General features: G+C 42.0%; 1 protein-coding gene across 1 annotated transcript in view; it reads right to left on the bottom strand.

The window, feature by feature from the left end:
- Positions 1–6,636: 6,636 nt before the first annotated feature.
- LOC126332585 (uncharacterized protein DDB_G0283697-like) overlaps positions 6,637–25,325 on the bottom strand; it is a 37,116-nt gene continuing 18,427 nt past the window's right edge. Inside the window, exons 2-4 of the mRNA XM_049996620.1 lie at positions 21,941–23,555; positions 19,348–19,412; positions 6,637–6,735 (exon numbers count right to left, since the gene is read on the bottom strand). Coding sequence (XP_049852577.1) covers positions 6,637–6,735; positions 19,348–19,412; positions 21,941–23,555 — 1,779 coding nt within the window. The remainder of the gene's footprint in view (positions 6,736–19,347; positions 19,413–21,940; positions 23,556–25,325) is intronic.

The raw sequence follows: 25,325 nt of genomic DNA, 5'->3' as shown, positions 1-25,325 counted from the left end.
ATTGACCCAGTAGGGGAATGAACTGTTTACCATAACCATGTAGACACTGGTAACCTGGTGCCAATGGAGGCGACCCAAGGTTGGAGTAAGTCTGTGCATTCAACATAGTAACTGCCGCCCCCATATCTACTTGCAGTTATAATGGGTGAGATCAAACCAACACCTCAAAAAAGAGTTTGTGTGCCGATGCATCGGGAGCCTGGCCTGATGAAACTTCATGAATGTCAACGTCCGTGTCCTCTGTACTCGCTTCCTTCGATTCTTTTGAGGTTGAGTGGCAAACCTTAGAAATTTTATTACATCTGTGACAAACGGCTTAATGCTGGGTCTCTCTGACAGATCATGATGTATATATCACGACGCACAGTACAGTAACAGGAGCCGGCGGCTGGAACTCTGTGCACGCGCCATGGGGCAGCGGCCGTAACGGCTGGATTGTACCGCTCGCACGTCGCCATCTCGGACGCAGTGGACTCGTGCACGCCATCCTGAACCGCCGCGATGCCGCATGACACTTCAAACTGTTGACCTGCAGCATGAGAGGCTTCATAAGATTGAGCAATGGACAGGACTTCCTCAAGGAGAAGGTCTTCTAACTGCAGGGCCCATTGCCGGACCTCTCTATCAGGGGCTGAATGAACAATGGCGTCGCGCACCATAATGTGGCATACAACTCTGCAACTGCTTCGTGACAAAATTACACTTGCGACAAAGATTGTGCAGGGTAGCGGCCCACGCCCGGTAAGACTGATGGGGCTGCTATTTAAGTATACAACTAACACTCAACATAGTTGAGCTTAAATGGAAAAACTGCCAATGTTATTGGGGACTGGAACAAGTTAACCACACTCATGGCCAGTGATTTGAAACCTCATCATCATGTCTTGAAATGAAGAATATTGCACCTGTAATGCTTCTTCTCTCCCAAAGTCATATTTTGCCACCTGACTAATGTGTGAAATAGCCTGACACATCTGGGTGCCACAGTTATCCCTCACCTGCCAAGAGGTTAATTGACTACCAAATGACAACATGCTACGGAGTACAAGGTGCCTGACTTGTTGGTAGCTCCACAATATGTATACTGCATTCTCAAGACCTGTTTTGGTTGAAAAGGAGAAAAGTGAAGATTGGAAGTGATGGTGGAATGAGGGCTGAGCAGTGCTGGAATAAGAAGGTATAGACGTATGAGAAAAGTGAATAACCAAGGTGGAGGCCAGAAGGGTCATAGGAACATACAATATGTTTGCAGGGAGGGTTCTCACCTTCACATTTCGGAAAAGCTGGTGTTTGTGGGCATGATCTGTATGTCTCAGGCAGTGAAGCAGTCACTGAAGTGAAGGATGTCGTGTTGGGCAGCCTGCCCAGCACCACGGTATTAACTTGTTTCTTGCTGCAAACTTGTTTCTTGCCCTGCTTATAGGTGGCCCTTTATATGGACAGACAGCTTGTTTGTTGTCATGCCAACAGAGAACGTAGCACAATGGTTGCATCTTAGCTTATATATCACATGACTGGTATCACAGGTAGCCCTGCCTTTTATGGGATAGGTGGTGAATGTGACCGGACTGGAGCAGTAGGTGGTGGTGGTGGTGGTGGTGGTGGTGGTGGTGGTGGTGGTGGTGGTGAATGTAACCCGGACTGGAGCAGTAGGTGGTGGTGGTGATGGTGGTGGTGGTGGTATGTATGGGTCAGGTCTTGCATCTACGTCTGTTACATGGATATGAGTGATGAGGTAATGGTTTGAAAATAATTCCTAAACACTCATCTCGTTCAGGTTCACTGAAGACATCTTTGTGATCTGGATAAAGATTGAAGACACCTTATTCACATCCCACAGAACTTCAACAGCTTCTCTCCCTTTGCTTCACCTGGACCTTCCCAAGCCAACAAGCCACCTTCATAGAAGTTGACATCCACTTCAAAGATGGCTACATCACTGCTTCTGTCTATATCACATCTACTAACCACAAGTTATTCTTCCATTTTGATGACTGTCACCCATTCCATACCTAAAAGTTCTTCCATACAGCCTATCCACCCACAGTTCTCACATCTACAGTGATCAGCATTACTCCGTGAAATATACTGTGTGTCTCAATAAAGCTTACAAAAACCAATCTCTTGTGCCTTATCTTTGCAGTCTCCCACAACCCCCCAAGTCTGTCTGTCTGTCGACAAAGGAGCATTCACCTCGTAACTCAGTACCATCCAGAATTGGAACAACTGAATTACAGTGTCCACCAAGGTTTTGACTACCTGTCATTGTGTTCTGAAATTTGAAATGCCATGCCTGCTATCCTTCCCACCCCTCCCACAGTGGTTTTGCTCCATCCATCAACCTACATTATATAATTGGCCATCGGAACACAGCCCCTACTCCCAACCCCTTACATCATGGCTCATATCCCTATAACAGAACTAAATGCAAGATCTGTCCCATACATCCTTCCACCATTCCAATCAGGTTACATACATCACCTACCCACCAAAGGCATGGTTTCCTGTGGAACCAGTCATTTGATTTACAAAGTAAACTGCAACCACTGTGCAGCTTTTTGCATGGGACTGACAAGCAAGAAGCTGCCTGAAACTTCCTGAGAGATTAAAACTGTGTGCCCGACCGAGACTTGAACTTGGGACCTTTGCCTTTGGTGGGCAAGTGCTCTACCATCTGAGCTACCAAAGCTCGACCCACAACCAGTTCTCACAGCTTTACTTCTGCCAGTACCTCATCTCCTACCTTCAAAACTTTACAGAAGCTATCCTGCGAACCAAGCAGAACTAGCACTCCTGAAAGAAAGGATACTGTGGAGACATGGCTTAGCCACAGTCTGGGGGATGTTTCCAGAATGAGAGTTTCACTCTGCAGGAGAGCTTCTGTAAAGTTTGGAAGGTAGGAGAGGAGGTACTGTCAGAAGTGATGCTGTGAGAACCGGGGCGTGAGTCGTGCTTCGGTAGCTCAGATGGCAGAGCACTTGCCTGTGAAAGGCAAAAGTCCCGGGTTTGAGTCTCAGTTGGGCACACTGTTTTAATCTTCCAGGAAGTTTCATATCAGCACACACTCCGCTGCAGAGTGAAAATCTCATTCTGGAAACAAGTGGTCTGTCTGCAGGAAAGGCCACTTACCAACTGTGGCCAGTAAACAAGTGGACCACCCTGTTGCTGCGCATGCTGCCCAACATTACATCATTCACTTCAATGACTGCTTGAGGGCCTGTGCCATTATGGATCCTTCTCACCAACCCCAGCTTTTCTGAACTGTATAAGTGGGAACCCTGCCTGCAGTACATCCTTCGTCCCGATAACACTCCTGGCCTCAACCTTGCGTAGTCAGTTTCCTCACCCATTCTGACCCTTCCCTGTCTCCATAGAAGAAATGTTTTCACACATGTGGAGAGAATGGCTGATAATAAGTATCCAACAATAGTGTAAGTACAGTATCACTATCCCTTTGTTCATAAAATATTTGCCATTAAGATTTTTGCTACAGTTTGTTCCCAGACCAATCGGTTTTTGTTTTATTTACTTGCTCTGGGTGATCTGATGGTACACAGTGTGTTGCAGATGTCGGAAAATGTGAGTTAACGTTGTTAACATATATTAACATGGGCCCATAGTATCCTAATGTATTATATTGCTCAATGTTTTCAATTTAATAGAAATAGCAAGATTACTGTTCTAAGTATTCATTTACAGAGTAAAAACAGTGACACAACAAATATTACTTCACAGCTTTGCTAAATTTTATGTTGTCTTCGATGAACTTAACACTTGTGAGTAGATTGTTGAACAGTTGGAGGTCCATGTGGAAATCTCCCTTTTTACACAGTTAAGTGTTTGTACGTATAACATGCAGATTTGCATTTTTCCCGGTGTTGTGTTCATGTATTTCATTATTTTTTACGACTCTGGGGTCAGTTGGCACTATGTGGTTTCTGAAAAATTTTAGAGTCTCGAGAATATAGAGGCAAGGCAGTGTAAGGATTTCCAACTTTGTGAAGTTGGGTTTGCAGGAGTCTCTGGGTTTGCTCCCAGTAATAATCTTCATTGCTCTCTTCTGGATTCTGAATGTGCTCCAAGCAGTTGGAGAATTTCCCCAGATTATTACACCATATTTTAGGTAGGCTCGTATGTAATCACAGTACGTGCTGGTTAATGTTTTCAGGCTCGCACTTTTTCAGTACACTCAATGCAAAACAGCCAGTACAAATCCTGGCATTTACCTCTCCTGTATGTGTATTCCATTTCAGGTTATCTTGAACCCACAGACCCAGGAATCTCAAAACAGTGTTGGTATATATTTGCTGGTTATTTACAGTGACAAATGTCTGAGAGGAATTTGTGCTTTGTGTTGGGTGAAAGTTCATGGAATCTGTCTATTTGGTATTAATAGTTAATCTGTTGATTGTTGAGTTGTTCAGTGGCCAAGTTCTCAGCTTTTTGCACAGCCTCTGTATTCTCCCCTTTGAGGAGTACAGTTGTGTCATCAGCAAATATTATTGTTCTGTGTGCGTCAACATTCAGGCTCAAGTCATTAATATACAGGAGGAAAACTAGAGATCCCAATACTGAGACCTGTGGAACATCTTGCTTTACAGTTTTATTATTGAGTTGCTTTGTCTATTAGTGTATTTCATGCTGACTCTCTGCATCCGATTGGTTAGGAATGTAGCAATCCAGTTGTTCGCAATTCCTCTGATACCATAGTTTTCTATTTTTTCCAGTAATACTTTGTGATCAACAGTGTCAAAAGCCTTTGGAATATCCAGAAATCTGCCTGTTATGGGTTGTTTTCTATCTAACAGTTCTAATAGCGTATTTATGCAATCACATACTGCAATTTCAGTAGATTTGTTGCTTCAGAACCCATGTTGAGCTATACTTAATAAACTTTTTGTTTGTTTGTTTGTTTGTTTTTCATTGAAGTTCATCTTTTTTTTTGTACATTATTTTTTCAAAAACTATAGAAAATCAGTATGAGTTTGAGATAGGCCTGTAGTTATTCATGTATTTATCACCACCTTTTCTGAAGACAGGAATTACTTTAGAAAGTTTCAGAGCTTCATGGAAGATACCTGCCTGGAAAGAACAGCCACAGGGGTGAGTTAATGGTTCAGCAATTGTGTGTTCACAATTTTTTATTACAGCTGCTGGGATACCATCAATTCCAGCTGAATATGAATTTTTTTAACTCTCTGGAGGCTTTTGCAACATCATTTTCAGTGACTTTGGTAATTAAAGTTGACTCTGCACATGTGTGATATTTTTGGTTTGCTGGTTGGTAATTTGTGTTAGGATTATTTGACAATTTTTCAGCTATGCTCGTAAAGAAATTGTTGAGAGTTCACCAAAATATTGGGATTAGATACAGATTCATTGTTGACTTTAATTTCTATGTTAGTGTGTGAAGCTTTCATTTCCCCTCTTTACCTTTTTATGATATTCCACATTGCTTTCACTTTATTGCTGGATTTGTCAATGTACTCATCATTTTGCATCTTTTTTGCTTGTCCTATCACTCTTCTTAGAATAAATGTTTGGCTTTTATAATATTGTGTTAGTTCGAGAGTCACTACTTTGTTTCATAACATATGGAGTATTCGTTTGTGTTTGCAAGAGATTTTTATAGCTGGTGTAAACCAACTCTTGTTTCTATTATTATTATTATTATTATTATTATTATTATTATTATTATTATTATTATTATTTATATTTGTTCTTACTGGTTTTTGTTGAAAGGCCTCTTCAAAGTGGTGGATCATTTTGTCAAGAAATGTGTTGAATTTCATGTTGACATCATTGGCTGTGTACCTATCTGTTCACTTTTCTTTACCAAGGAGGGCATTTAGTTTGTTGAAGTTCTCTTGGGTGAAAAACTTTAAAGTTTTAGGTGGGACTGGGTATGAGGTATCTTTGCTCACATCAGCCTTTAGAATGACAGCTTGGTGGTTGCTGAATCCTGCATTTTATACTCGTAGAGTTGGGTTAAGTTTATTTCTATTTGCAAAAATTTGATCTAGAGCTGTCTTGGATGTGGGTGTTATTCTAGTGGGCTCATTGACAAGGCCATGCATTTTAAAAGTTTTTGCACTGTTAATCAATGTTTCCCTGTGTCTGTTGTGAGTGCGAAAGTCTATATTAAAGTCACCAGATATAATCACATCTTGTTTCCACTGACTTATTTTGGATAGAAACAAGTCCATTTTGTAACAGAAAATCATTAATACTACTGGAAGGGGGATAGTAAATTGTAGCTACAATTAGATTTAGATTTGTAAGCATTATGGCTGCACATTCAAAGATCTTGTCTGTTCCTATTTCCTTTAAAGTAGGAAGTGGGCTATATTCAATGTGTTGATTGATGGAAATGGCAACACCACCATGTCCTTCATTTGATCTGGAGTAGTGTTAAGCCAATTTGAAGTTTGGTAGTGAGATTTACTTAACTACATGAGTTCAGAGCCAGTGTTCTGCTAGGCATACTACTGAGATATCACTGAGTTCACTGGACAGCAAAATGCTTAAGTCATCAGTTTTGTTGCTCAAGGATTGTACATTGTGATAACAGATTTTCAGGTCTGAGTGGGTTTTACTCAGAGGGGCTCGAAGTCATATTTACTGTGTCACTGACCTTTAGCTTAAATTGTGCTGTGTTCCAGGTATGTTGACATCTGAGCAGCTGTGCTGGTTCTGTTGGTTGTCCTTGGCAGCCGACTCATCTTCCAGGTGGGCCTGAAAAGTGTCCACATGCACTTCACACTGCTGAGGCATCACATTGACATTTTGGAGGGACGTATTCATAATATTCACCATCACATTATTGATCCTTTTTGAGGCACCAGGGGGTTTTGTGTTTCATCTCTGTGACTTCATGACCCATTTTAGTGAAGTTTGAACATTATGGTCGCTATTACTCTTTTTATTTCCCATCTTGTTTGTCTTCATCCAATTGCTTATTAGCATCTGTTTATGGTTTCTGAATTTTGGTTTCTTATTGTCCCCCATAGTTGTCAGGAAGGCCAGTCTACTGCAGGTAATCTCCTTGCCACATTTGTTTAGGTGTAAACCATGTGTTGTGAAGTGGTTTCTGGCTATTCTCTCTATTTCAAAGTTTGCAGCAGTTCTTCTTTTGTATGCATGTTTTTCTAAATTCAGGTGGAGGTTTGCAGTATCAACTTTACTACTTAAATTTCGAACATCATATGTCCTGGGTATAGAATGGATAATGATATTCATTTTGTGACTTAGAGTGAGTATTGGTGCCAATGGTTCTACCACATGTTTCAACATTAGATTCAGAGGTTTGTCTATGTCGTTAGAACCCCCTATTATGCTCAAAGTACGAGGGCTATCCACAAAGTACATTACATTTTGGAATTAAATACAAATAAAGTACTAGAAAAGTTTTTTATTATATACAGATGAAAGCCACACTCAAATACTACTTCTCTACATAGTTGACATTTAAATTAAGGCACTTATCATAGCGAGGGACGAGCTTGGAAATTCCTTAGTCATAAAATTCGGCCACCTGCGCCTTCTACCACGTAGTTACCTCATTTAGGACAGAAAAGGTGTGATTTTTGTGGATTTCCCAGAAAGAGGCACTACAATAAACTCTCAAAAGTATTGCCAAACTATGCACAACCTCAGAAAGAGCAATACAAAACAAGCGCAGGGGAAAGTTGGGCTGAAAGATCTTGCTGATTCATGACAACACCCGGGCCCACATGGCAAATGTCGTTCATGAAGTTCTCGAATCTTTTAACTGGGACTTGTTTCCTCATCCACCTGACAGTCCAAACCTGGCACTGAGCCAGCAATGAAGAACTGGTTGGCTATGCAGTGTTTTGATGACGACGCACAGCTTCAAGAAGAGGTAACCTCGTGTTTGAAGGTGCAGGCGGCCGAATTTTACGACGAGGGAATGTCCAAGCTTGTCCATCGCTACAAGTTCCTTAATTTAAATGGCAACTAAGTAGAATAGTAGTATTTAAGTGTGGCTTTCATCTGTATATAATAAAAAAATTTCCAATGCTTTATTTTTAATTCCAAATTATAATGTACTTTGGGGATAGACCTCGTATCATGTGTACTGAAGTTTCTTGTCAAATTTTCTGCGTTTTTATCACCTTTTTAGTGGGGCACCAGGTTTTACTATTCTTTTTACCTGATACAAGGGCCCTAGTTTGTCTTACAGTATTTGAGCACAGGCTCCTCCATCACTGTCACTTAATGTTATTACTTTCATTTTTTCCGAAATTTTCTTGCTCTGTAACATTCTGGAATGTCTTTCACTTTTGTCCTGCACATACATTGGTGCTTGAGAAACTGTTCATCACTGGATTACTCGTATGCTTTGTGGCATATTGTTCACTTTGGGTTAATTTTCGTGTAAGATATTATGCAACGTTAGACTGTAAATTGATCTTTCTAGCATCTTGCACCAGGTGGTTATCAGAAGTTACACTTCTAAAATCACTTTCTGGATCCATTTCACATAGGTCTGCCCCACATTAGCTTAGTTTTCCATTGCAGTTTGTTTACATGCAACTTTACAGAGCTATGATCACATGTGGTGCTAGACAACACATGATTTCTGAGAATTGCATTCTGAGCATGATTAACAGCCTGACTATTTCTCGTACTATGCTGTCCTGTCAAACGCGAGTTTTTGTTACCGATATTTACATTCAAGGTGCGGATAAAGAGTTCATTGTTTGTGTATTTACTGGTTACTGCCACTTCAAATTCATTACACTTAATAGTTCATGATAGTTAACCAGTAGGCTTTTATCCTTGTGGTTGAGGTCAATTGTTTCTTGTTTCAGCGACGTAATTATATGATCCTGCATTTTTAGAGTATTGTTTACTTTGGATTCAGTTGCTAGTATGATGCACTGCTCGCATGTCCACTGTTCTTCTCTGTGAAAGTATTTCAGGTTAACTTTAATGCATTTTTCGTGGTACCAGTAATTACAGTTAATACACAGACTACCTCGTATAACTCTTTTTGAACATATTTTGCACTTATTACGGTCGAAATTCGTTAGAGCTGTTTGTATTCCTGCTCCACCTCTCTACAGGGTGTGCAGCAGGGAGCTGCTATTGGCCACCCAAACTCATGGTCATATGTCCCACCTAATGTGGATGATCCATGCACAAGGGGAGAAATGTTGCTCAGGTAGCAATAACGTTAGTACTTCGTTGCAACACAGAAGGCACATGATAATGTTGTGCAAATGAATCGGCTTCCTAGTGCAAGCAACATAAAAATGGTTCTTATATGATCTAAGGTTGTCACTTATATGAGAATCATTCTTTAAGGTGTCAGGTGAGCACTGCAAATTGGACTGGTGATGTCCTCGATTCCAATGTTGTTGATGTGCTCAGTGGAAAAGTTGTCTGTATAGCAGCAAAAAATATGGCAGTGCCATCCAGGAGGCACAGACCTGGAAGAATAATACAGTAATAAGGCCACATCATCATTGAAGAAGGATGGTGAGATGGAATGACACTGGTAATAAGTTTCCAGAAGCAAAGAAGTAACGAAAATAACACAAGAACAGAGATGTTCCTGAGCAGTCAAATTTAATAGTATTTCTTTGCAACACAGATTGTGAGTAACAACATGCAGCTAATGAAACACACTTCTAATGAAGGCAAGATACAGAATGCCCTGTTCCACTGAAAGATATTTGCTACAATGAGAACTATTCTTGAATCTCCAGTTCAGCCCTGTCGGTCGGTAACAACTGAGAAACACTGCTGTAGGCACCTAAAGTGTGGGTTGCACTGGTGACGCCAATATTGAGGGCTGCATTCTTATTAAAACAGCCATGGCACACCGAAGTAGATAGTTGATATAGAGTTTGTGACCTGGTTTGGCAGGTAAGCTACTGTGCAGTGATCTATGAAGGCTCTGCAATGCAGGAATACTGGAAAATTGTCCAGTGTTATGGGCATCTGTACAGAAACTATACGAAGCCTGTCATGGACAAGATGAGCTGCACTGAGTTTGTTTCAGGCCCCCTAACATGCCAGCAACAAAGCCCTTTGTTGAATTCCACAAGAAGGCATTGTAAGGTACCATCCAGATGGTACACCACCCACTTCCTCCTGATTCCTATTATGTCTCCTACTCCATCCTGTTCCCATACACATCAAAGTACTTCCTGCCTCACCTCTATGAAGAAAGCACCTGAGAAATCCCCCACATCATCTGCCATGCCTGCTTGTGGCTGTATGTACCCATTTGTAAGTAAAGAATGAAGGGTTGTATTGTATTTGTTTCATGTGGCAGTTTGACTGCATGAACAGCAAAAATGTGGTAAGTGATAAACATTTCTTCTGTTACTTTGTGTGAGGTATTGCTGAGAAATATTCATAATAATTTGAAATTGGGGGTGAAGTTTTCTGCAAGTAACTAAGTGCTCTCGTTATAAAATACTTGATGAATATAATATTTGCATATGCCTAAAGTGACTGATGCTTCATATACAGTCATACACACAGTTCCTAACTTGCCACAGTGAATGTAACATAAATTTGTATGTTTCAATAAGCACATTACTACAGGATTGTAAAATTTGGTCCTTAATTATCTGAAATGTTGACTAAACATTTATTTGCCCTTGTGTAGTCTTCAGATAGCACCCACCAAATGGAATAAAGTTTTGGCTTTCTTGGAATCGGTTAGTAATGTTCATTGTTGAACATAATTGAGTGGATCAGATGCTCAGTTATTCACTGATCAGTAGGCACATTAAAAGATTGAAATAATTCTTTTCTTTATCATGTCATATTGTAACATTGTTAGTGAATCACCTGTTTATTTTACCTTTGCAGGTAATGTAATTTTTATATTAACACGCAATTTCTTTTCTTGTCAATCAGGCCCTGTTGAGGAGCAAGGTCCACCTCCTATTGCTCAGGTGAGTAAAACTAGAGGGTAGCACCTGTGAGACTGGCAGAGCATGGGTGAGTTTCACCAGTAGCGAAACAAGTTTGGTTTTGTGGCATGTAATGAACACCACACAGTTTCCTGGCCTCCTCCTAAGGGTTCTCACAAATTTTGTGAGCCCAGTGTTTTCAGCCTTTCTGTGCACTGCCCTTCATAAACCCCATTTTAATTAATCTGCTCCTTTCTACATATCATATTCATCTCCACTTCATTCTGATTGTTTTTTGCACTCCAATTCTTCCTGGCCCCACAACCTTTGCAACTTCGTCTACACTGTTAACTGAAATGCTATCTCAAGTCCATTATCACACTAAAATTGTCTAGTGTACAATCCAAAAAATTCTCAAACAATACTTTCATACTGGCTAATGACTGCTTAACTGCATGTTTGTGTCCTGATGTAATGACAGTTGTCACTTTGCTCATAGATCTAGAGGCTAGGCACATCATTGAACAAGAATGAGGTAGCAAGGAATAAACCAAAAATCAGCAGGAACGGTGAAGCCTAATAATGCAACTATCGTTTTCCCACTCTGTAGAAATTCTTCATAAATTTGCAATAGAATTCATCCACAAGAGAAAAAAAATTTCTGAAGTGAATAAAAGTTTAAATCAACTGTTTGAACTAAAATATGACTATATTATTGCAGCCATTGTTTATTGGTACCATAGACATTGTGAAATATGTAACTTTACCCATGTTTTAGGTTACACAGCAGTAGATATGATAACTAATTTGTCTAAAATATTTAGTTATTGCAACTACACAAGAAGTACCTTCCTACATTGATAGCAGAGTCACTCTTCTTGCTATTATCATAGCCAGACAAACTTCAAAAAATCTTCTTTGGATATTTTTGTTGCTATTTAATAGATATCTCGTGCTTTTCATAGAGAGGTCATCTTGTCTCTGGATGTGAAGATTTTAACACATGTAGCTTAGTAATTCAATAAAACTAACTTCATATTTGGTAGCTCATGTATCACAGATTGTGCTGAGTGAAGTAAAAGTAAGTGTGTAGCTACTTTTGTTTTTTGGGATTTGCTTACAGTAATATTCAGATAGGTCTCTGATACATGAACTAGAATCAAATGATAAATATTTAGATGATTATCCAAATCTTTTACTGATTCTGTTTGCTGATAGGTGTCCCTCCTGCAATGACTATACGATCAATGTGCATACTGTCTGTCATGAATTTGACTATATAGTGTCTGCCACAAGGAGTGAAACTCTGAGGGCAAGGGCCCAATTCACATTAACCTATGCTGCCATAGATATTGCAAACATATCTCAAATCTGATGACAATGTGTCTAATCCAAAGGAATTAAAAATGTTTGATGTGTCACACTGTAGTGTGTGTTTTGTGAAGCTGTAGATATTAGGTGCTGCTTTGACATTGTTTACAATTTTAAAATGATCATCAGCTGGATGCTACAATAAACCTGAAGTTCTAATATCCTCATCATTTTCAAGCAGAAAAAGTAGTTGTGTTTCTTGCTCCACTGAGGGGATATTTTTGAATAGTTTGGCACTGTTGTTGTACCATATCCATAGTGAAGATCCACTTCTGATCAATATCATCATGAGATCTTGTTGGAGCTCAATTTCAGCCCTTACTGTATCACAAACTGAGATAAAGTGGTCCATATGGAAATAAGTGAGAATCTTTGCTGCCTCACTCTGCTCACTCTCTTAGTGAGCTAATCGTATCAGACACTGTGCTGCAAGGAAGGTGGCACAAGTCATTGTGTATGTGATGGTCCTTCATTGGTATTCCTGAGGTGGTGCAGATCTGTCACACCTCCACAATATTCATCGGAAAGTGTAATCTTCAATTAGAACCAGAACTTGTCGATACATGTTCTCCATGTCTACTGTGAAGTTAATGCGTTTGATGTGGAAGTATAGTCATACAGAGTACAAATAATATTTCGTGGTTATTCTACATCCGTACTCCGCAAGCCACCTGACAGTGTGTGGTGGACGGTACCCTGAGTACCTCTATTGGTTCTCCCTTCTATTCCACTCTCATATTGTTCATAGAAAGAAGGATTGTCGGTATGGTTCTGTGTGGGTTCTAATCTCTCTGATTTTATCCTCATGGTCTCTTCGCCTCACGTAGGATGGAGCAATATACTGCATGACTCTTCGGTGAAGGTATGTTCTCGAAACTTTAACAAAAGCCTGTACCAAGCTACTGAGGATCTCTCCTGCAGTCTCCCACTGGAGTTTGTCTATCATCTCCGTAACGCTTTCGTGATAACTAAATGATACTGTAACGAAGCGCGCTGCCCTCCGTTGGATCTTCTCTATCTCTTCTATCAACCCTATCTGGTGTGGATCCCACACTGCTGAGCAGTATTCAAGCAGTGGGCGAACAATCCTTTGTTGTCGGATTGCATTTCCTTAGGATTCTTCCAATGAATCTGTCTGGCATCTGCTTTACCGATGATCAACTTTATATGATCATTCCATTTTAAATCACTCCTAATGCATACTACCAGATAATTTATGGAATTAACTGCTTCCAGTTGCTGACCTGCTATTTTGTAGCTAAATGATAAGGGACCTATCTTTCTATGTATTCGCATCACATTACACTTGTCTACATTGAGATTCAATTGCCATTCCGTGCACCATGTGTCAATTCGCTGCAGATCCTTCTGCATTTCAGTACAATTTTCCATTGTTGCAACCTCTTGATACACCATAGCATCATCTGTAAAAAGCCTCAGTGAACTTCCGATGTCATCCACCAGGTCATTTATGTATATTGTGAAAAGCAACGGTCCTATGACACTCCCCTGCGGAACACCTGAAATCACTCTTACTTCGGAAGACTTCTCTCCATTGAGAATGACATGCTGCGTTCTGTTATCTAGGAACTCCTCAATCCAATCACACAGTTGATCTGATAGTCCATATGCTCTTACTTTGTTCATTAAACGACTGTGGGGAACTGTGTCAAACACCTTGCGGAAGTCAAGAAACACGGCATCTACCTGAGAACCCGTGTCTAAGGCCCTCTGAGTCTCGTGGATGAATAGCACGAGCTGGGTTTCACACGACCGTCTTTTTCAAAACCCATGCTGATTCCTACAGACTACTTTTCTAGTCTCCATAAAAGTCATTATACTCGAACATAATACGTGTTCCAAAATTCTACAACAGATCAACGTTAGAGATATAGGTCTATAGTTCTGCACATCTGTTCTACGTCCCTTCTTGAAAACGGCGATGACCTGTGCCCTTTCCAATCCTTTGGAATGCTTCACTCTTCTAGAGACCTATGGTACACTGCTGCAATAAGGGGGGCCAGTTCCTTCGCGTACTCTGTGTAAAATCGAACTGGTATCCATTCAGGACCAACGGCCTTCCCTCTTTTGAGCAATTTTAATTGTTTCTCTATCCCTCTGTCATCTATTTTGATATCTACCATTTTGTCAACTGTGCGACAATCTGGAGAAGGAAGTACAGTGCAGTCTTTCTCTGTGAAACAGCTTTGGAAGAAGACATTTAGTATTTCGGCCTTTAGTCTGTCATCCTCTTTTTCAGTACCATTTTGGTCAGAGTGTCTGGACATTTTGTTTTGATCCACCTACCGCTTTGACATAGGACCAAAATTTCTTAGGATTTTCTGCCAAGTCAGTACATAGAACTTTACTTTCGAATTCATTGAAAGCCAATCGTATAGCCCTCCTCACACTACATTTTGCTTCGCATAATTTTTGTTTTTCTGGAAGGCTTTGGCCATGTTTATGTTTGCTGTGAAGTTCCCTTTGCTTCTGCAGCAGTTTTCTAACTCGGTTGTTGTACCTCGGTGGCTGTTTTCCATCTCTTACGATCTTGCTTGGCACTTACTCATGCAACGCATATTGGATGATGGTTTTGAACTTTGTCCACTGATCCTCAAAATTATCTGTACTTGAGTCAAAACTTTTGTGTTGAGCTGTCAGGTACTCTGAAATCTGCTTTTTGTCACTTTCGCTGAACAGAAAAATCTTCTTACCTGTTTTAATATTTCTATTTACGGCTGAAATCATCGATGCAGAAACTGCTTTGTGATCGCTGATTCCCTGTTCTGCGTTAACTGTTTCAAATGCTTCGGGTCTGTTTGTCACCAAAGGACTAACATGTTATTGCCACAAGTTGGTTCTCTGTGTATCTGAAAACTACTGGGAGCTGTTAAAGCACTTTAAAAAATTTCAATGTATTCTTTGTCCCAGCCACTCGTTATGAACATTAGAGTCTCCCAGTCTATATCCGGCAAATTAAAATCTCCACCCAGGACTATAACATGGTGGGGAAATCTACTCGAAATATTTTCCAAATTATTCTTCAGGTGATGAGCCACAACAGCTGCTGAGCCCGGGGGCGTATAGAGACATCCAATTACCATGTCTGAGCCTGCTTTAATTGTGATCTTCACCCAGATCATTTCACAATTCGAATCTCCGTCAATTTCCTTCGATACTATTGCACTTCTTATTGCTATAAACACGCCTCCCCCTTCACTGTCCAGCCTGTGTCTGCGGTATACATACCAATCTGAGTTTAGGATTTCATTACTGTTTACATGTGGTTTCAGCCAACTTTCTGTCCCTAGTACTATATGGGTGTTGTGACCGTTTATTAATGAAAGCAGTTCTGGGACCTTTCTATAGACGCTCCTGCAGTTTCCTGTTAGCACATTTGCATTTTGCCTACTCCTGCCTTGCCGCGCCTCAGGTGGTTTCTTGTTGGGAATTCTCTAACCTAGAAAATCCCCATGTGCACTCCACATGTACTTCGCTACCCTCGTAGCCGCTTCCGGAGTGTAGTGCACGCCTGACCTATCCATGGGGACGCTACATTTCTTCACCCGATAGTGGAGGTCGAGAAATTTGCACCCCAGCTCTCCGCAGAATAGTCTGAGGCTCTGGTTTAAGCCTTCCACTCGGCTCCAAACCAGAGGACAGCGATCGGTTCTGGGAACGATACTACAAATAGTTAACTCTGATTCCACCCCGTGAGCAAGGCTTTCCGCCTTCACCAACTCCGCCAACCACCTGTATGAACTGAGGATGACCTCTGAACCCAGACGGCAGGAGTCATTGGTGCCGACATGAGCAACAATTTGTAGTCAGATGTACCCAATGTTCTCTATCACCGCTGGTAGGGCCTCCTCCACATCTTGGATGAGACCCCCCAGCAAGCAGACACAGTGAACACTGACCTCGTTCCCCGACCTGTCCGCTATTTTCCTAAGGGGCTCCATCACCCGCGTAATGTTGGAGCTCCCAATAACTAATAAACCCCTCCACCCGTGTGCCTGTTCGGACCTTGCTGGAGGTTCAGCCACATGTCCACTCACAGGCACAGTGGGCGATGCCACACGGCCAGCCTCCACATTGACCCTCCGCCTCATGCGCCGTGAACGCTGCTGAACCCGCCACGCCCCTTGGGGAGAGGGTGGCCCAACCGCGCCCGGTACCCGCAAAGCTGTCTCGACAGCAGAGACAGTGTGTGGAGCATGTAACACCTGGGGTGTACCTTGCAACGCACCAGACTCCCCACTGCCGCTACACTCAGAGGCAGCAGCCTGAAAACGGCTGACTGTGGCCATCAACATGCCCAGCTGTTCGCGAAGAGTGGCCAGCTCGTCCTGCGTCCGTACACAGCAGTCACACATCATATCCATCCTAAGGAATCAATTTACTGAAGAGAGTTAATCAACTTTTAACGAGACTGCTAATTCACTAAATTCAGCTGATTATTGACTAAACTGTGATTGCTAGACACTTCTTGTAGAAAACAATGAAAATAGCACTACCTGTCTCTGACTTGTATTGAAAACAAACACTAGCACTACTCTCACTATGGCTGACTAAAGGGACTCTCTCTGACTGTATTCAAAACAAACACGAAATCTATGGAACACTGTTACTAGCACTCGACAATTAAAGCTTCTTAAAAGCAAAAACACACCGAAGAAGTAGTGACAAGTAAGAAAAATACAGTTAATACTTGAATTAAGGTAGCTCGCTGCACAGCAGACGTGAAGCAGATGGCGGTTAGGGCGACACTGTTCCTACCATTGGAAGACTGTTAAGTGACAAATTCGTATTCCATTTGGCAAGACAATCAAACATTACTCTTGCTTTAGTAGTTAAGCTAGATTTTTAAAGATATCTGATGTGGCATGTAATATGAACTGGCATCTGTTACGATTACTATTACCATATGTCTTAAATCTTCATACTTCCGCATGAACTCTGTTTAGCTTTCGACAGACTTTGATTGTCTTGCTAGTTCCTGTTCAGTTTAAGAGAAGCATTTTGATTCATTGTGGAAAGAATTGCATAACAAATTCAGCTCTTCCATTTCAGGAAGATGAACAATGAATCTATCTTTTGAATCTTCAGTTGTTTTTTGCCAGGAAGTGTGAATCACATTGCTGCTCTTCTCTGTTATAAAGACATTGATACCTCATAACTTGGGTTGAAACAGCTTTAAGGAAAAGAAATGGAATGTCAACTCGCATATTTTGTCACTTACTTTGTGTAATACACTTTATTACATACCGAAATTATTATTATTACCATTACCATTATTATTATTATTATTATTATTATTATTATTATTATTATTATTACAATTTACTAACTTTTTAAAAATCACAATACTCACAGTTGAAACTTGAACAGGATTAATTAATTAGAAGCCATATTTTGTCAATTGTACCATTTCGCAAAGGGCTTGCAATTGGAAGTACACAGATTACAAAACAAGGAAACGTCACACCAATTGGGCAGGTTCAACAAAAAATTTTACCAGTCAAATGAACTACAATTACAGGCAGAAAATGAGCTAACAACTTGCAGCTTTTGTAGCTGTTACACAACTGAATAACATTCATCCAAATACAGGAAGATTCGCAAGTCACACAACTGGTTGTAGCTCTTGGACGGCTGCTTAGTAATGTATAACACTTAAGAGAGAGAAACAAAAGCCCATAAGAAGTAACCCATGCATTGCAGACAAACATTAAAAATGACCTTTATAAATATACAATCTACCAAAATTCAGAGCAGGCTGAGAGCTACAGCAGAGAGCTATCAGAGTCAACAAGAAACAAGCAGCCAAATTCCCCAAGTGGAGTTAGGTAATGACTATTCACAGAGGTAACAATTGACAGTTTATACTGATAGCTAACAGGGTTTAAAACTTAATGTGTTGAGAATTAGTAATAAAAATACAAGGTTTAATCAAGTTGTTAAAGGTATAATGAGGAGGAACCTCAGGCACGGTAAATATACCTTAATCTGCAGATCTCAATAAATTCACCAAAAAGAGCAGACTACTGGTTCCTACCCCAGAGATCACACTCCACCATGGCACATGTCAAATGAGCAACTTCACTTCCCTTGAGCCACAATGGGGTGACTAGTAGGGCAGTAGACAGCCGGTCAATCTGGGTGCCACATGACAAAGGAAGTGCCACCATGGCAAAATGCAAACATATTTCTGCTCTATGCCAAGGGAACTGAAAATCATGATTTTCTGCTGACACATATCAATGGAATCAGTAATCTGCACAAATAAAGCTTCACACAATAAGGGCCAGGAAGTAGAAAATGTGAAAGACAGGCACAACTGGCTAGCAATACAAATTAACACTCTTTAAAATTTGTATTATTCAGAAGCAAATATTTCAACAAGTGTTGATACATTAGCTCAAGCAAACACATGTACAGAGATTGCTTTGCCTCTGACACAGGTTGTGTTGGAGTAGATTTCCTTCATGAGACTTAAAACATGGAATACTCTTGCACTTGCATGACACATGACCCAGAACACAAAGTGCAATTCATAATATTGACAGATGATCAACCACTGAATCACTCACAGGTGCATTATTATTGCAGACACAATTCTAAACAACATGGACAGGAACTTACTCAAATATAAAAAAACAACTCAAAATGTGACTCAGTTGTGAAGGAGCAGAGCCTTGCAGGATTCCAACCAGGGTATTATTGTATCAGCGGCATCTTGGGACACACATGCACACATAAACAATTGCACATGTGCATCGATCAAAGATCTTCACTTGTGACACTCAATCGAATCAATATCAACAGTCTAAGTAGTTAGTGATGCCAGTGGAATGCTGTGCACTGAGATTAGAGATATTGTGGCTCAGACATGATTTGATCCTTCTGTCCTTCACAGTTTCTTCAAGAAACACAGTCTAAGTTTTCACAGAACGCAACACGAATGGCTACCTTGACAAAAATTTTTTTTCTACCAATTGATACTGCTTTGACATACATAACCCAACACAGTTTTGTCTTTTGAAGCGCATGATGATCAGTTCCTATGGAGAGTCCTTGCCTTCTGAATGTACAGACAAACTTCTGCTCCCAACACCATGTTGATCTTGCAAGGTGACCAAAATTCTGGATCAACAATTTTTATACTCATCAAATCTGAGACATTGGGATTGAGATGAGATGTCAGTTATCTCCAGCAACATTAAACAGACAGAAGGTAAAATGAAGTCATTTATTCACGAGTCTACTTGAACAGAGATGCACTGTTTTGTTTCTTGTATGTTTCCATCTGTTCCCTGAATGGGTGCTCTACTTTGCCATTTGTGAAGTCAGAGGCACTGTGCACGTGCTTCAGATATAAATCGTGCCTGCGAGTCTGAACTGAGAGACCATAAGTTTTTCATGTGCCACTGCTATCTCTTAACCATATTGCCACTGTTGTAAGCAGCAATTGTTTTTGCCAGGGATGACTTAAATGAGCAATAACACAATGTACTTGATGGATGTATACCATTGTGTTTGTGTTTTATGTCACTAGGACAATCGTACCTTGTTCCATTTTGTGTGTTTTGTTTCTGTGTGGTGTCATTTTTGACAAGCATGACAGCATACAGATATGCAACTAGAAGCCCTATGGACATCCTTCAGGCAATTGGGCAAAACACTTTGTTGAGCATCATAATAGGTTTTTTATTCACTACACATGGCTTGTCTGAATTTTCTGTATTTCTGCAAAGTATCAGGCAAGTGGCACATTACAAATGCAGCACTAGCAGGGACTAGATTCATCTCAAATGGGCAAAGTGCTTTGGCATTGCAGGTGGTCTGATGTTTATTCCCATGTGTGCTGTGCCATGTTGGTCTGTAGCCTTCACGATTTCAGATTTGCTTTTATTTTAGAGAAAAGCATATCTCTCTCCTAATGTCAGAAAGCTTTTGAAACTCCAGTGGGATTTAAATTCTGTTCTTACAGACTGGTCAACATTTTCTGCAAATAGATGAGATATAATTATGTCTTGCAAGGATACAATTAGTTGTAATGCCATCAGCACATGAACATTGTTTGAAGTAGTCCATGAAGTTTACTTGCACCATTCCCATTCACTAAAGGAAGCACCAACAGGTTTTCCAGATGTGCTCCCACAATCAATCTAGGGTTATTCTATGTATTGCAAACCGTATCAAAAGCTGGATTAAAATTAATGCTAGTCACCAGAAAATGGGTGTTTATATTGTGAGCAGCACATATTATTGAATTAAGAAAATGGTTATTTTAGCAGTGTCTTATAATTCCTCATTATTTACCACAAGACTCACAAATGTCACAAAAATGCCTGCACTGCTTTATATAACCTTTGCATGATGGCAATTTTATGATGGGCAACTTGATGGTACAGTCTGATGCACTAAAGTCAGATCCCTCGCTGGGATCTCACAGTTGTTTAGTGACTTCACACATGGTGCAGATGGAGCAATACAGCCAGTTCTTCTTTACTGCCTGCATTTGTCAACCTCCTCTCCCTCTCTATCCTTGCTCATTCTCCGATGCCCCCTCCTTCTCCTTTCTCAGTGTTCAGATTCAAATTGGCTTGGCTATCCACCTGCTTTCCTGTATTGTTCATAATTTTGTTCCTTTTGCCTGTTCATTCATACTTTTTGGTGTTTAGGTCCCAACTTGAGGTTTGACCTCCACTTCAAAATTTCCTGTTTTTTAGTGAGAGCCACTTAAGGAACAACTCCCTCCCTGGCATCTGTGGTGTGGATTCCTCCCCCCCCCCCCCCCCCCCCCCCCTCCTTCGTTCCCTCGCCCTTCCCCTCTGGAGCCTGCTTTCATCCTGCTCAGTCACCAGAGTGATGTGGCTGTTATGTACCCATTTGGGTGAGCCCCCTGACAACACAGGGATCACACTCCTGATTCCTCAGTTGTTCACTCCACATGTATGGCAAGTAGTGTTTTATTTCACACTCGGAGGATTGGAAAACCTGGCAGCAGCCGTCGTGTCAGACGGCCCTTGCTGTGGCTGGGTGAAGCTCTTGTGGAGAGCCCATGGTCAGAGTGGCTGCTATTTGGGGGGATGCTTGACGCATGAAGCATATTGAGTTACAAAGGTCTTTCTGATCTCAGATGGAAATTTCTATGAATTGTGAACAATCATTGAATGCAACTTCATATTAGACAGCAAATTTTCATTTTCTGTCAACACCATTGGAGTAGGGCCTGGCTTCCCTACCTTTTCTCACAATTGATAGAGAGATACTTCTGTCAAACATCAGCAAAACAACACATTCTGAACACACTACACTGTTACCAGTGTGATCATTATGACCACACTCTAATGTCCTGGTGACACCCAGCCAAATGTGTAACCTGGCTGCCTCCTCCTCCCTGCTTCAAAAGTTGTAATGGTGACCATGCCATCTCCTCCTTCCATGTACCTTGATGATAGGGCATCCGTGAAATCTGGTTTAAGGAAAAAGGTGCCCTTCCAGGTCATTTGCAAATTGTCGGCATCTCAGTAATCCTGTGTTCTACTATCAGGCAGTTCCAGTATTTTCTTTGCTACATCTCAGTTCATGAAGGACATGGCCATCCAGACATGTGATGAGAAATACAGCACTATGGTTGCAAAATCACCCAGGGTCATAGTAGCAGCCCATCTCCGTCTCATTCTGCTTCTCCGTCTCATTCTGCTTGTCCGTCTCATTCTGCTTGTCCGTCTCATTCTGCTTGTCCGTCTCATTCTGCTTGTCCGTCTCATTCTGCTTGTCCGTCTCATTCTGCTTGTCCGTCTCATTCTGCTTGTCCGTCTCATTCTGCTTGTCCGTCTCATTCTGCTTGTCCGTCTCATTCTGCTTGTCCGTCTCATTCTGCTTGTCCGTCTCATTCTGCTTGTCCGTCTCATTCTGCTTCTCCGTCTCATTCTGCTTCTCCGTCTCATTCTGCTTCTCCGTCTCATTCTGCTTCTCCGTCTCATTCTGCTTCTCCGTCTCATTCTGCTTCTCCGTCTCATTCTGCTTCTCCGTCTCATTCTGCTTCTCCGTCTCATTCTGCTTGTCCGTCTCATTCTGCTTGTCCGTCTCATTCTGCTTGTCCGTCTCATTCTGCTTGTCCGTCTCATTCTGCTTGTCCGTCTCATTCTGCTTGTCCGTCTCATTCTGCTTGTCCGTCTCATTCTGCTTGTCCGTCTCATTCTGCTTGTCCGTCTCATTCTGCTTGTCCGTCTCATTCTGCTTGTCCGTCTCATTCTGCTTGTCCGTCTCATTCTGCTTCTCCGTCTCATTCTGCTTCTCCGTCTCATTCTGCTTGTCCGTCTCATTCTGCTTGTCCGTCTCATTCAGCTTGTCCGTCTCATTCAGCTTGTCCGTCTCATTCCGCTTGTCCGTCTCATTCCGCTTGTCCGTCTCATTCCGCTTGTCCGTCTCATTCCGCTTGTCCGTCTCATTCCGCTTGTCCGTCTCATTCCGCTTGTCCGTCTCATTCCGCTTGTCCGTCTCATTCCGCTTGTCCGTCTGATTCCGCTTGTCCGTCTCATTCCGCTTGTCCGTCTCATTCCGCTTGTCCGTCTCATTCCGCTTGTCCGTCTCATTCCGCTTGTCCGTCTCATTCCGCTTGTCCGTCTCATTCCGCTTGTCCGTCTCATTCCGCTTGTCCGTCTCATTCCGCTTGTCCGTCTCATTCCGCTTGTCCGTCTCATTCCGCTTGTCCGTCTGCTTCTGCTGCTCCTCGTCGTCATTCTGCTTCTGCTGCTCCTCGTCGTCATTCTGCTTCTGCTGCTCCTCGTCGTCATTCTGCTTCTGCTGCTCTTCGTCGTCTTTCTGCTGCTCCTCTTCGTCTTTCTGCTGCTCCTCGTCGTCTTTCTGCTGCTCCTCGTCGTCTTTCTGCTGCTCCTCGTCGTCTTTCTGCTGCTCCTCGTCGTCTTTCTGCTGCTCCTCGTCGTCTTTCTGCTGCTCCTCGTCGTCTTTCTGCTGCTCCTCGTCGTCTTTCTGCTGCTCCTCGTCGTCTTTCTGCTGCTCCTCGTCGTCTTTCTGCTGCTCCTCGTCGTCTTTCTGCTGCTCCTCGTCGTCTTTCTGCTGCTCCTCGTCGCCTTTCTGCTGCTCCTCGTCGTCTTTCTGCTGCTCCTCGTCGTCTTTCTGCTGCTCCTCGTCGTCTTTCTGCTGCTCCTCGTCGTCTTTCTGCTGCTTCTCGTCGTCTTTCTGCTGCTTCTCGTCGTCATTCTGCTGCTCCTCGTCGTCATTCTGCTGCTCCTCGTCGTCCTCCTGCTGCTCCTCCTACTCCTCCTCCCCCTGTGCAAACAAGCCAAAAACTTACGCCTCACAGGAGAAAATCATTTGCTACACAATTGACAGGCCAGGAAGGATAGAAGGAACACTACCATGAAATCTTTCCATGTTCCTCCAGCCAACATTTGAGTCTTCCTCTGCCAAACAGAAAGGCAAATGATCTGCTTATTTATCCGCTTTTAGATCCTCCTTGGTGGTGTTGTGACATGATATCCTTGGCTGACTGACCTCCTTGTTGCTGGTATGCATCTCCAGCCATTTTTCTGCTGTGGATTCCAAGGATGGACAGAATGAGAATGCCAACACCTCTGTAGACCTCATAGGTGGATTCTCCAGCCTCTGTGACCTGCTCCAGTGAGCCGTCGAAAGCTGCCACTCGATAGCCACTGAGGTGACACCTCTCCATTTTTTCCCCTTCTTCCCTTTCTTATCATGGCACTCTTTTGGTGGCATGTTTGTGGCCTTTGAATCAACAAAGAGAATTTATGGCTGCTCTTGGAATCGTAGCCTCTACCTGTTTTCTGCTTCCCAGAAACAAAATTGCGTGCTCATGACTTGCTTTGAACTCTCTCATTTACTTCCAGTCTGCTTTGACATCCCCCCAAACTCACACCATCACCCAGGGAAAGTTTCCATGCCATGCAGTGGAGTCATGCTGTTTATTAAGGATGAAGTTGATAGTCTTCCTGACTACTCAGCTTCTAGCTATTCCTGTCTGCCTTTTACTTCCTCACCTTGACTTTTCCATTTCTACTGTTTACATCCCTAAGTCACTGGACAGTCTGCTTCCAGCTTGCTGGCCAACTCCCTCACCTGTTTCTGCTGCTCCCCTTGGGGCTCTCCCAGAACCTGTCAGAAAGGTGCCCTCTTCGTTGACCTCCTGTCACCCCTATCCTCATTTAGCTTCCTGTGGGAGTACCCACATTTATTTCACACTCCATGCACTCCTACCCCCATCTGGACCTCTCCTGCACTGCTGAATTTGCCCTGATGATGATCCATCATTATGTATGGTACGAAATCAAGTTACCATTTCCCATTTGCCATCCATTTTCTGACTCCTACCCCACCTAAGTGCCCACCCGAATGGCAGCTTTCTAAGGATGATTAGAGATTTAATGCTCCCTGTCACCCTTCGAGAAACACTATTTCCCCACATACAAATGTAATCATCATTGCTAACAATGTTCCATTTTTGCACTTCAACTTTACTGGGCGATTTCACAGTCCCTCAGTTGACTGAGCCGTGTTGGGGCTCTTCTCACATGCAGAGATGTGCTCTCCATGTTTTTAACCACCATTCTATGATGGCAAACAACATTCATTATAAACAGTTGCACACTTTGTGTCGTCGCACCCTTAAGGATACCAAAAAACTGGCTGGATTAAATTTACTAGTTATTTTAACAGTTCGATTTCCACTTCTGTTGTGTGGCCCAACCTCAGATAGCTCTGTGGGACCAAGATCCATTCAGAAATTCCTGGCCCGATAGCAGCAGATGTAGCCATGATGGACCCAATCACTATCTCTACGATCTGTGATTTTATAACATCTGTTATTCATTTCCCCTTCCGTGATCCTTTTGAATACTAAAACAGGTCATAGTTGAGGAGTGTTCAATCCAGAAAACTATGCTCCACCTCTGTTTTGGTCACTGGCAGTATCCTTACACCAGCCTTCAAACATCCATCAGCTATGATCTGAATTCCCAATCTGCCTCCTTGCGTTTTGTGGGCACCTTTGCCCTCCTCTGCGAC

This window comes from Schistocerca gregaria, chromosome 2 (genome assembly GCF_023897955.1).
Source record: "Schistocerca gregaria isolate iqSchGreg1 chromosome 2, iqSchGreg1.2, whole genome shotgun sequence".
Taxonomy (NCBI): Eukaryota; Metazoa; Arthropoda; class Insecta; order Orthoptera; family Acrididae; genus Schistocerca; species Schistocerca gregaria.
This window is presented reverse-complemented; position numbering and strand designations above follow the sequence as displayed.